Raw genomic sequence first — 13,298 nt, 5'->3', positions numbered from 1 at the left:
GGAATGATTGGCATGTGGGATAGCCAACTGAAATGGAGACCCTCCCTAAGTGTGGGCAGCACTTCCCAATAGGATGTTGACTTGGATGGAATAAAAGTTGGAAGAACAAGGAAGAAGCAGCAAATGCAAGCTTGATTCTTCTTGAACTGGTTCTTGATTGCTGCTGCAACTGTCTGAGGATATCTGATTATCACTTCTTCACTCTTCCAAAGAGGACTCTGACAGTGATTCACCAGAAGTCTGTGGTCTCAGACTAGGGTATCACCATTGATCCCTCATGTTCTGAGGCTTCAGCCTCTTGGGCTACTGGTTCTTCCAGCTCTCCACCAGAAGACAGCCATTGAGGACTATCCAGCCTTTGGTCATGTAAACCAACCTAATAAGTCCCCTTTTTATAATTATACTTTCTGTTGATTCTGTTCCTCAAGAGAACCCTGACTAATACAGTATGCATATAACGTAATATTATTCAGCCTTTGAAGGAAAATAAACTCCTAACACCAATCACAAATGTGACATGATATTAGAGGAAATAAGCCAGTCACAAAAAAATGCAAATACTTTATGACTCCCCCTTATATGTGGTACATAAAGCAGGAAAGTGAATAGAGATAGAAAGCAGAGTGTCAGTTTTCAGGGGTCTGGGAGGAGAGAAAAGGAGGCTGTTGGTTAAAGATAAAGCTTAAGCCTTTAAAAATGAAAAGAGTGTTGCGTATTGGTTGTACAACAATGTAAATATCTTCAATGCTACTGAACTGCACATTTGAAAAAGTTAAGATGATAAATGTTATGGATATTTTAGCACAACTAAACACTCTTATTATGAATCTAAAGTAAAGGCAAATAGATGAAAAGGAAAGGGAAAAAATTCAAGCACATTAGTGGGTAAATTGAGAGGTGGTGAGTATAATAGAAAATCAAGAAAGCACAGAAAATAAGAAGGAATTCTCAAGGAAACAATGTAAGAAAATTCTTCATAACTGAAAATCATAACTTCCCAAGGACCTCACAGAACACCCAGCAAAATTCATGCCCAAAGAGATCCAGACCCAGGACAATCATTGTGAAATTATACAGTGCCAAGAAAGAAAAGATGATCCTGAAACTTTCTAGAGGTGGCGCAGCAAGTGGCACACACATTAAGAATCAGAATGTTACCTGTACTGTCAAAAGCAATGAGTAAAAGTAGAAGACAGGTACTAACACGACCTTCAGAATTATGAAGAAAATGACATCCAAACTGGAATTTCATATCCTGCCCAAATATCAACCAGGTGGGAAGGTGGAATATAGGTACCTTCAAGCATACAAGTGCTCATAATATTACTTCTCTTACTTCTTATTGTAGGAGGTATTGGAAGATGTACTGCACCAAAAATAGGGTACAAACTAAGAAAGAAGATATGGTCTTCCCAAATAAACCCATCAGAGGGAGACAGAAGGAAGTCTCAAGAGGACAGTTGCCATTAGTTTTGTAGGAAAAGAAGAGATCAGAAAAATCTAGGAGGTGATGTGTCCAAGATAAAAACTGACATTTATACAAAAGCAGATGTGTTTTGTGGATTATAGTGATTAGAGGAATTTTATATTTTTTAGAGCATGGGAATAAGCTTAAGGGGTTTAATGTGCCACGCGGTGACTGTGTAGTTAATAATAATGTATCAGATTATTAAGCATTGCTAAGAAAGTAGATTTTAAGTGTTCCCACAGCAAAACATATGTTAAGTATGTTGGTTACCTCAATTCAGCCATTCAGTAATATATATATATATATATATATATATATATATATTTCAAAATATCATGTTGTACATGATAAATGTGCTATTTTGTCATTTAGAAATAGATTAAAAAGAAAAAGCCAATAAGAAAAGTGAAAAGATTAGACAAAAACTTGGATAAAACATACCACAACACATATAATTTGTAAAGGGTAACTGTTTCTTTTGCACCAAGAGCATCTATGAATTGGTAAAGAAAAACACTGAATCAACAAAATCATGGTATTTGCAGGTAAATGGGTGGCATTGAAGAAGATAATGCTAAGTGAAGTTAGCCAATCCCCCCAAAAATGAATACTGAATGTTTTCTCTGATATAAGGAGGCTGACTCATACTGGGGTAGGGAGGGAGAGCATGGGAGGATTAGATGAATTCTAATAGGGAAGAGGGGTGGGAGGGAAAAGGAGAGGCCAGGAGATTAGCAAGGATGGTGGAATGTGATCATTATACAAAGTACATCATCCTTATACAAAGTACATGTATGAAGACTTGAGTTGGGTGTCAACATACTTTATATACAAACAGAGATATGAAAAATCGTGGTATATATGTGTATTAAGAATTATGATGCAAAATAAAAATACCACAAAGTACATGTATAAAAGCATGAATTGGCATGAACATAATTATATACAGAGATATGAAAAATTGTGCTCTATATGTGTAATATGAATTGTAATGCATTCCACTGCTATCGTGTAATTTTAAAAAAATAAAATCAATAGAAGATAAAAAAGAAAAACATCGAATCAAGAGAAAAAACAAAGTAGGGAAAAGACAAAAGCAAGTACCTCTCAGAATCACACACAGAAATGGCAGTCAACATACAGGAAGATGTCAGCCACATTATCAGTTAAGTAGAAATTTAAAATAAAATGATCTACTTTTCCTTACCAATCTGCTTAACAAAAATTGAAAATAGAATTTGCCAACCTCTCTGTGAGGCTCTAAGGAAATATTCATGCATGCTGGCGTGAATGCAGAATAATACCAAGCCTATGGAGGATATTGACAATAACTATAAAAAAAATTCCAATGAAATCTTATTTGTTGATCAAACCATGCCACTTCATGTATTTCATCCACAGGAGCATTATTTATGGTAAGAAAAGATAGTGCCTTTATAGAGGTTGGTAGAATAAAAACTATGGTCCATTCGCACAAGAAATAATAAGCAGCTAAGAATGAAGACATTTCTCAGGTATAGATTAAAATTATCACCAGTATATAAAAGCACTTTTAATTTTTTTAAATATTTGGATAAAGAGAAGTTGTGGAATGTGTTTGTATATGTGTATTTCTTTCCTTTCTTTTCCTTTTTTTTTTTTTTATCATGAAACTGGGATTGAAGCCTGGGTGTTTTACCATAAAGCTACATTCTCAGTCTTTTTTTTTTTTTTTCAAGACAGAGTCATGCTATGTTTCCAAGACTGTCCTCAAACTTGCAATCTTCCTGCCTCAGCCTCCCAAGTAGCTGGGATTACAAATGTGCACCACTACATCTAGTTAATTTCTTTGCATTTATGTAAAGAAATTCTTAAAGTTTCCTATGGAAGATCAAAGATGGAGAGATACATAGATAGAAGCAATGAACACACTATTTTTATTTTTGAAAATGTGAATATTTTACCTATTTTATACTTAAAACACCCCTTTACACCAAGTAGATTGACAAATATCATACAGTACTGAATGTTGGCCAGTATGCAGAACAAAGAAAACTCTAATTTAGTGCTGATAGAAGCAGTATTTCTACACTCATACTGGAAAATTCCTTGGCATTTCATTATAAGATTAAGCAAGTGAATGTTCCATGATCAATTGATTATATTCCATATTCATGACATAGTTTAGATCTGGAACGACTCTCAAAGACTCATGTGTTAAAGGCTTGGTCCCTCAATGCAGCAGAGATCAGAGGCAGGAATATTGGGAAGTAGTTGGATCATGTGGGCTCTGATCTCCTCCATAGATAAATCCACTGAAGAGTTCGTAACTGAATGGACTATGGGAGGTGGTGGAAACTGCAGGAGGTGGGGCCACTTGGGTGTGATCTGGAAAGGTACATCTTGTTCCTGGCCCCTTCTGCCTCTGTTTTCCAGCTTCTGTGAGGAGAGCATCTCTGCTTCATGAAGCCCTCTCTGCCATGATGCTCTGCTTCACCATAGTCAAGCAACAAAACCTCTAAAACCATGAACCTCAATAAATCTTTTCTCCTTTTGATTTTCTCAGGTATTTTGTTACTTTATTGGAAAGCTTACTCATAAAATATCCTAGAGCAATGGTTCCTAATCTGATGCCATAGTTAGATAGTTGGGTTCATAGTTAGATTTCGAAAACCCAGTACCACAGATGATTAACATGTTACATCTTTAACTGGATTTCATCATTTTCTTCAGTTGTCAATTTATCATTGTAAGGAAGTAGCCACAATGTTAACAGCAATAACTTGGACCCTACCTACAAAAGAAATCACAATATTTTCAATTATGTTATGTTAGAGCTGTTGCAAATATCATGAAAGATCAGGTACGCCAAACACTACCTTGAAAGGAACAGTTACTAAACCCACTGTTGTATTTCATGTGGTCACATCTTTCTGTCTACAGATGCTGCTGTGGCCTAAAGCTGGCCAATGTCAACTCTGCATAGCAGTCATTCACCGATCAAATAGTGAAGTTGTGTGTTCTCACAGTGCTAACCCAGAGAGCTATTTTGCTTTCCATTGTTCCCTATCAACAATCCTCAGTTAACTAATACATAGAAAGAGATGAGTTGCTTTTACTGAGCACTAAAGTTTAATGTAATTGTAAAGAGGAGTCATATTTCGAAAAAGGTTATGAACCCTGTAACTAAAGAAATTTGTACATAGGTATGTAGAGGACATCAAATTATTTGTGATAAACTGGGTGCCATGGTGCAGGCCTGTCACCTCAGATATTCCAGAGGCTGAGGCAGGAGGATCACAAGTTTGGGACCAGCCTAGGCAATTGAGTGAGACCCTGCCTTAAACAAACAAACAAACAGGCTGGGGATGTAGCTCAATGGTAATGTACCCTGGGTTCAATTTCCACTACCTGCCCCCAAAATAATCATGGTTAGAATGCTTACAACATTAAGAAATAAGAAGTGATGAATACAGCCATTAACACCATGATACATTTTCCAAAACTATGAGTATTGTTTTACAGTAAATACCACTGTTCAGTGAAATGAATGAACTGTGAAACACAATAAGAGAAGAAACTCAAATATGTTAAGGGAGAGAAATCAAAGAGTTAATACAATCAAATTTCATTAAAATGATGTAACAATTAATCTGGGATGTATGTCAATTAGAAATACATATACACCCACAGCAAAATTAGAAAAGTATAGATTTGATTAATACCAGTGTCTGAATGACAGATAGGAAATGCCCCAGAGGAGACACACAGGGACTGATCAATATTCATTTTTCTCACCTAAGTCAGAGATACATTAGAAATTTATTTTAATAGTATTCTTTATGTAGTTTAATGCCTAATATACATTCTTTATATGCATACTATGTTTCACAATTAATAAAAAAATATCATACATGCCGGCTGTGAATGTAACTAAAGGTTAGGCCAAATACCTGGGAAATCATTCCTGTTGTTTGATTCAATTCTGGTTGGCTGAGGCTTATAGTTTCATCATTTTCCATGAGAGAAGGTAAACCAGATCCTGGAGTTACCCCTTTCTTAATAACAGATTTTACGTAATGCCTAATGGGGAAAAACACAAAACTTCCATAACTTTAATCTCAAGATTTAAGTGACTATGGTTTTTCAACAAGAGAAAGTTTGGATATTCTTCATTTTGTTGTTCTCCCATTTTTACAACCTGGAATTTTTTAAAGCTTCATGTTAAACCATGACCTTTCTTCGATACTACTGAAGAAATATTCAAAATCAGTCAATGTATCAGTATATAAGTTCTCTAGAACACTATTTATATTAAAGTTATGGTAACCATCTGGATGTTGATGATCAAAACAGAAATCAGATATTTAGAATTGCTCTAATTAATTGTGAGGGTAATGTTCATGAAACAGGGCCCAGAGGCATAAGTTTAATTACAAATGCTGAGCACTAAAGTTCATAACTGTGATATTTATGGTATCTACACAAGTATTTTTAGTAATTCCTTTTGAACAATTGATATTTCCCCAAATCACTATTTCCAGAGCTAAAATTTTACAGGCACAGTAAAAACACATGTGTCATATTATATATATTTAGACATGTTCAAAAAATAATAAACTTTTACAGGTACAGAAGTTATAAACTATAAATTATATTCCCAGCATGTCTGGCAAAACTACAAGCTCAAGTTTTACTTGTTGACTTGTTACCTGGAACTAAACTTCTCTGATTTACACAGATCGGCCACTAGAGTGCAGCACAAGCATATTTAAGAGACTCCTATTTTTCCATAGGCCAGAATGGGCAAACCTGGCCTGTTGCTACAGACACAGCCTCCTTCCAAGGAAAGCAAGTTGTTACAGGGGCCACTTTGAAGGGCTTCCCAAGAAAGGGCTTGCTCTTATGTTGCTCTGGGAACTCTGATTGTACAGAAAGGCAGGACTAAGGACACTGCCTTTCATATAGGATGTGATGCTGTTCACATTTTTGCACTGGAGTCTGCCAGATAGCAAGGACATGCAGATGAATTCATCAGAGATCCAAGCAGGGAGTAGATTAGTTGAATCCAATCAAGCCATGAAGTCACCTGTTTCAGGTATTAGAATTTCCATCCACCTTAATCACATAATAAAGCTGAATGGAAGTAAAAGAAAATCAGGTAAGGGAATTGGGTTAGGAAATCAACTCATTTATGGTTCCCGAGGGCCCAGAGATTCTTCAAAGCTGGGTATAATATGAATTGGAGAAAAATTTTCCTGCTGGTCTGCAGCTGCAGTTCTGATATCCAGCTAGTCTCTGATTAGCACTCACATCCAGTCAGGTGAAAGATAACCCAAAATTTACTCGGACGACAAAATCATACTCTTAGTAGAGGGGAGAGCTAATTTCAGGTGTTAACTTGACTGGATTAAGGAACACCTTGATAACTGGTTACTCATGGTGTGTCTGTGAGGGTGTTTTGGAGGAGACTGGCAGGTGCATCAGTGGGCTGAATGGGAATGATCAGCCTTCAGTGGGGGCTGCACCACCCATCAGCTGTGGGCCTTGATAGAACAGAACCGCATAGAAAAGGAAATTCATTCCTTACCTCCTGGAACTGGGACACCCTCTTTTCACATCCTTGGAGATCAGATCTCCATGTTCTCTGGCCTTTGGATTCCAGGACTTGCACTTGCTGAGTTCCTCAGCCTCTGACCTCAGATGCAGTGTTACAACACTGGCTTCCGGGGCTCTGAGGCCTTTGGACTTGGATAGCCACACTGTGGCCTCCCTGGTTCTCCAGCTTACAGATAACCTGGGGGACTTCTCAGTTTCCACAAATGTGTGATCCTACTCCCCCAACAAATCCCCTCACACCTATCTATCACCTGTCTGTCATCTTTCTACCCATCCCATTGATTCTGTCTCTCAGGAGAATCCTGACAATACAGTGAGTAAATTTTAATTAACTTTTAATAAAATTAATTAGAAAAATTGTGAAGCATAAACATTTTTTATATTGTTTAAAAAAATCCATGTGTATGCTAGAGACTGATGGTTTGCATCTCCCCAAATTCAAATGTTAAAGCCTAATTTCCAGTAATGGTATTTTGAGGTGGAGATTTGGGAGGCCATCAGGTTATGAGAGTGGTGGAGCCTTCATGAGTTGATTAGTGTCCTTCCAAAAAAGACCATAAAAAGGAATATTTGGGCCCTTCCACTACATGAGATTGCAGAGAAAAAAATGTCATCCATGATACAGGAAGCACCACACTAGACACCAGCTCTACTGGCATCTAATCTTGAACTTCCAGCCTCCAGAACTGTGAGAAATAAATTTCTGTTGCTCATAAGTTACCCAATCTAAGATATTTGTGTTATAGCAGCAGAAACAAACTAAGACACTGTATGTGGTATTTTGTAATAAATAAACGTATTTAGCATGGTACATAATCTAAGAAGTTAGGCTTTTAAATGTATGGCTTAGTATTTAATTTTAGCTATATGATTAAGTTAAAAGTCAAATGAAAATTTTGGTTTATAAACATTAATGATCTATAGGAAAAATTAAGTGTCTATGAATACTTCAGTTTGGTTATATGACTTTTTTTGTGATGATTTAAATACTTGCCAAGATTTTTTTTTCCTACAAGTTTTGGGTTTTAAAGTACTCAAAAAGAAAATTATATATATATATATATATATATATATATATATATATATATATGTGTGTGTGTGTGTGTGTGTGTGTGTGTGTGTGTGTGTCTGTACACACACACATATATATAAGTTTTAAATAAAATTTAAAATGTTTAAATAAATTTAATGTATTTAAAATGTTCATAGAAATTGATTTACTTATAACAAAAGTTTGAGTAAAACTAGATTTACAAATTTGTAATAGTAACAGATTTTTAAAACCAATGAAGAACAATTTTTTTTTTCTGTTTATTAACCTCTCCCTCATGGCTTCTCACTACTAACTGCCAATATTTGTCTGCCCATACTGTGTAGGAGTCCCTGCCCATGCACCGTAGCATTCAATCATAAATTCATGAAACTCATAAAACTAATAGAACCTTGAAGGTAAAAGTTGTAATGAGCATTTCTAGCATTCTGAAATTTATAAATACAAGCTATAGAAATGTAAATTAACTGGGTATGATGCAAAGTGTCCCTAAAAGTGGTCTGTTACTATAACTAACAGACTCTTTTCCCCGTCTCAATTTGTAATCCCATCATGGATTATAGTATAGCCAAGAAAAGGCTAATGCTCCATCTGATGGCATTAGATGTGTGTCTATTATATCTTAAGATATCAGCTGGCCAACCATGTTTATTAAAGAGTGGAAAATACATTTTTTTAAAAAGTGCCCACATAATATACACTTGCTGAAAAACTTCAACATTCTCACGGTTGTATCATCACCATTCAGAGGAAGGGATTGAGTGTCAGCAGCACCCCAAAAGCTCTCCTAGAGTACCTTCCAGGTAGGGTGAATATTCCATATCACAACTGCCACCACAACTTCTAAAACTTGTGTCATTCTGGAAATTTTTCTTTTCTTAATGCATATTAAAAGAATAATTGCAAACAAACCATATAGTTTTACACCAGATTTCTTTGGTCTATTTTTTTTCTTTCAAGATTCATTCTCTGCTGCTTTGTGTAGCAGTGTTGCTTTCATTTTATGTCTGTATATTATTGCACTACGTTTATCCATGGATTGATTATGATGTGTCTAGTTGTGGTGTTCATTGTATTTTTATTGCTTGGTGTTTTCAGGAATTACTGAATCTTGACTTTAATTTTATACTTCTGGGGTTCTTTTGACCACTCTTATTATTTCCAAATATTTATTCTTTATTTCTGAGGGTACACTCTGTACTTCTTGATATGTACTAAACACTGCACTGTTCGTTTTTCAACTTGTCGTTTGTGTATTTTACTGTACTTGTTATATTCTCTCATCACCACCCCCACCATTTTCTCCATGCTTCAGTCTGAGTATTATCTTTGACCTATTTTCCATTTTGCTAATTCTCTTTCAGGCTGCATATAGCTTGTTATTTAACATACCTATTGAGTTCCTAATTTGGCTTATTATATTTTGGGGGTCTAGAGCTTTTATTTTTTAAAAAATAATTTTACATACATTTTATATTTTTGCAGTTCTGTTGAGGGATAATTGAAGTATGATTAAATTAACAAACTCACATATTGTTCACAACAAATAAGCCTTCTTTTCACATAAACTATAGTTTCCTTGCTAGTAAATCACTATGCACTTCAACACTATTTTGACATTTCTGATAGGAAGGCTCACCCAGACTTTCTCATGTTTTATGCCAGCCTGTTCAAAGTAGGCCATATTTTACTCAATTTAAAATTTATCTTAAAATGAGTATAGATTACCATAAAGAGAAAGCACAAACATTCCTCTCCTATAATCACCGTATTGATACAAATTTAGTATGTTTGTCATCAAAGCATAATTTTCTATGAAATAAAATTTACTGAAAAGATTGAAATACTTTATTACATTTGAATAATTAAATTCAACTGACCTTTCTGTTAGGATGAAGAAAATTTTATATAGCTGTATTATATAAATAAGCCAGCTTTTCTTTATTTTAATCAATAAATAGAAATACAGGTAGAGCTAATAAAAAAAAAACTAAAACTAATAGCATTATAAAATAGCAAAAATAGCATTATAATAAAATGCTACAACTATGGGCAGGTTCCTGTATACAATTATATAATTATTAAATGTTCATTTAAAATATTTGACTATTGAGAAATTTCAATGTTGTTGATTTAACCAACAGAGTTCGGGTTTTTTTTTAAGGGATTTAGCTTTTAATTTTACATAATATTAAGTAACCAACTCATATATTACATGTGCTTTATGGCTACTATATTAGATGGAACATAATAAAATGTCTTTAATAAGTTATGTCTCAAAATATTTTCTATTCAATTAATATCTATGGAGTGCCTGTTATAACTGTGTTAAGTATCAAGGTGTTACAGTGTAGACGCAAAGCCCCTAGGCTGATCCTTGAGGTCTTCATTATCAATATATATAAACCAATGTTAAATAATTCTAAAAATCTGGTAATATTTCTCATTGCATCTAGAACATTAGACAAATTGGGAAGAGGCAAGGCTACTAGAAGCAGACAATATTAAGTATAATAAACAACTCATTCATAGTGTGGAATTAAAACTTCAACTAAACTAACAAAAGAAATAAAACCCAGAAAGGGCCAGTAGTTTGGGGTCATTGAGTGTTAGAGTAATTAATTGTTTTTCTCAAGTCCTTGAGGTTCGTTTGACATAAGACAGTATAGTAGTAATGCTGAATGTGATTGTCAAGGAAACAAGAAAGACTCTGAATATGCTCTATTAAGAAACAAAGAATTTTAAACTTTCATTATATGTGCATTACAAGAAGCTACTAAAGCACAAATTTTTTTTGACCACATTAATGACAGTGACGATAAAATTGCATTTCATTTATACTATACTGCAGCATCAGTTAAGACTGATTATATCCCAAGTTTCAGAAGCTTTATTCATTGCAGCTTTAATAGGAAAAGAAATTCCGTGGGCTTTTAGGACTGAAAAGTACAGTGGGAATGAAAGCTAACGTACACAATATTCAGTTACATACCAAGAAACCCAATAACATAAAGGAAATGGAGTAGGCATAAAACTGTTGCCAAATATTTGAAGATTTTTCATATAGAAAGGGAATAAAAAATGGAAACATATTACTTTAGCAGCTTCATGGGTTATTTCTCTAGGGGAAAAAACTAAATTCATTTTGGAAACCTCCTGAAAGAACACATAACTTAAGAGATACAGGGTGAGGGAAGTGCTATGGTCTGAATGTGTGTTGGTACCCCCAGAATTCATGCTAATTCCTAACCCCTGAGTTAATGATATGAGGAGGTCGAAATTTGGGGAGGTAATTAGGTCCCAAGGACAGAACCCTTATGAATGGAACAAGTGCCTTTGAAAAAGAAACTCCAGATAACTTATTTGCCCCTCTCACCATGTGAGGAGACAGCCAGAGGGTCAGAAGCACAAGGAGGAGGTTTTTTCCAAACATTAAGTCTACTGGCAAGTGCAGCTTTCTTAGGTTCCAGAATGATCAAGTAAAATTTTGTTGTTCAAAAGCCACCTGGTCTATGGTATTTTGTTACAGCAGCCCAAATAGATTAAGACAGAGAATTGATGCTGAGAAGTCAGGTTGCTGCTATAAATGACTCCCTAAAAATGCGGAAACAGTTTTGGAACTGCATAATAGGGAGAGGCTAACAAAAAGCCAATGTTGCCATGCACATACTTTAAGAGATGATTCTGGTGAAAGCTCACAAACCAAAGAGAACTGTATAGAAAGTCTCAGTCTTCTTAAGGAAGTGGTTGTGAGATAGAAATTTAGAAATAAAGAAGGAAAAAAAACCCGAATTTTTAAAGGAGAAATGTCCCTGTTGCAATGTGGAATAGGTGGCTTGTGGACAACTCCTGAGCTGTGAGCTAAACAGAGCTAAACAAAGGAGGCTGAGGGACAGAAAGAGACCATTAACTCTATAAAGCTAGGGGCTCACGTATGAAGCCAGAATTAGGCAGTCAGGGTAGGTAAATCAGTCAGGTCGGGTCAAGGAGGCCAATTTTGAGTGAGTCTGGGAAGTTGGAGATTGCTCCCTGAGGGATCTTATCAAGAACCTGCCCCTGCTCCAACCTGTTGCCAAGGTAACCTGTCCCAGGAATTTCCCCTCCCTACAGGGAGCTATAAGGACATTAATGTGTCATTGTCTACTCCATCCTGCCCTTTCCCTTCAGCCCACCTGTTTTGCTATCCCACCCAGCAGTTCCTGGGCCTAGTCACCTAGGCAGGAAGAGGAAAGATAAGTGGGGAAAGCAGGAGAACAAAGGAAGCCTAGGATATACAAAAAGGGCAGAACACTCTTCTTGGGATACCATGTTACCAGCTATGGCCCCTTCTCCCTCCCAGGAGAAGTCTATGTTACCCCTTTTTAAATAAACCCTGCTTCATATGCATGCTTTTCTAATGTTCAAACTTCAACATGTAGGGAAGCAGGACTTGTCACTGATAATCGGCGGTATTAACCTCATCAACCTGACCACCAGAGATTTTGATGTGAACTAAAACCTACATGCCACACCAGGACCACTATCAGTATTTCCCAATCCCGAAGGAAGTCCAGTCCCTTTGGATCAAACACAGTTCACCTAATTATTTACCTTAATAAAATCTCAGACTTCAAGTGCTGTCACCACACTAGATAGCACATGTTCTGAGAATGCTTACTTTTACATTTTGCTTCCTAATAAAGCTCTTCTTCTTGTCTTCGCTAAAACATGACACATCCCTAAATTCTTTTCTGTAATGTGTCAGGAGCCTGGAAGATTGGAGTAAAGGTCTTTTCTGCCTCTGAGAGACTTCCTCAAACTCCCATGTGGTGAGTTATAGGCACAGTGATGGTAGAAAAATAGAAATATGGACGGTAAGGACCAGTCTGTCGAGGTCTCACATGGAAATGAGGAACATATTATGGGACATATTGTTGGCTATCATTTTTATCAAGTGGGCAAGAACACAACTGAATTATGTTTTATGCTGGTACTTTGTGGAAAGTGGAAGAGACTTTTACTAACTCTAGTTCCAGGAATCTGGGGGTTGTGTTGTGTTTCTCAGATGTTGTGTCCTCACGTGAGAAGATTTTATAGTAAAATTATAGCAAAGCTTATTAGAGGAGAAAGTAAAAGATGCCCTCAAGGAAGAGGATAGGTTCTCTCAAAAAAGAGAATGCCCACATGCTCCCTTTGTTCCCT

The 13,298-nt window shown here is 35.9% G+C and overlaps 1 protein-coding gene across 1 annotated transcript in view; it reads right to left on the bottom strand.

Annotated features, from left to right (window-relative positions):
• The window catches only part of ADGB (androglobin), a gene marked incomplete at both ends in the record, with an annotated part of 160,763 nt that overhangs the window by 83,477 nt on the left and 63,988 nt on the right, over positions 1–13,298 (bottom strand). The window contains one exon of the mRNA XM_081295062.1: positions 5,401–5,530. Coding sequence (XP_081151188.1) covers positions 5,401–5,530 — 130 coding nt within the window. The remainder of the gene's footprint in view (positions 1–5,400; positions 5,531–13,298) is intronic.

This window comes from Spermophilus citellus, assembly GCF_964194105.1.
Source record: "Spermophilus citellus genome assembly, chromosome: 5".
Classification (NCBI taxonomy): domain Eukaryota; kingdom Metazoa; phylum Chordata; class Mammalia; order Rodentia; family Sciuridae; genus Spermophilus; species Spermophilus citellus.
The sequence above is the reverse complement of the archived record's forward strand: the minus strand, read 5'-3'. Positions and strand labels throughout refer to the sequence as shown.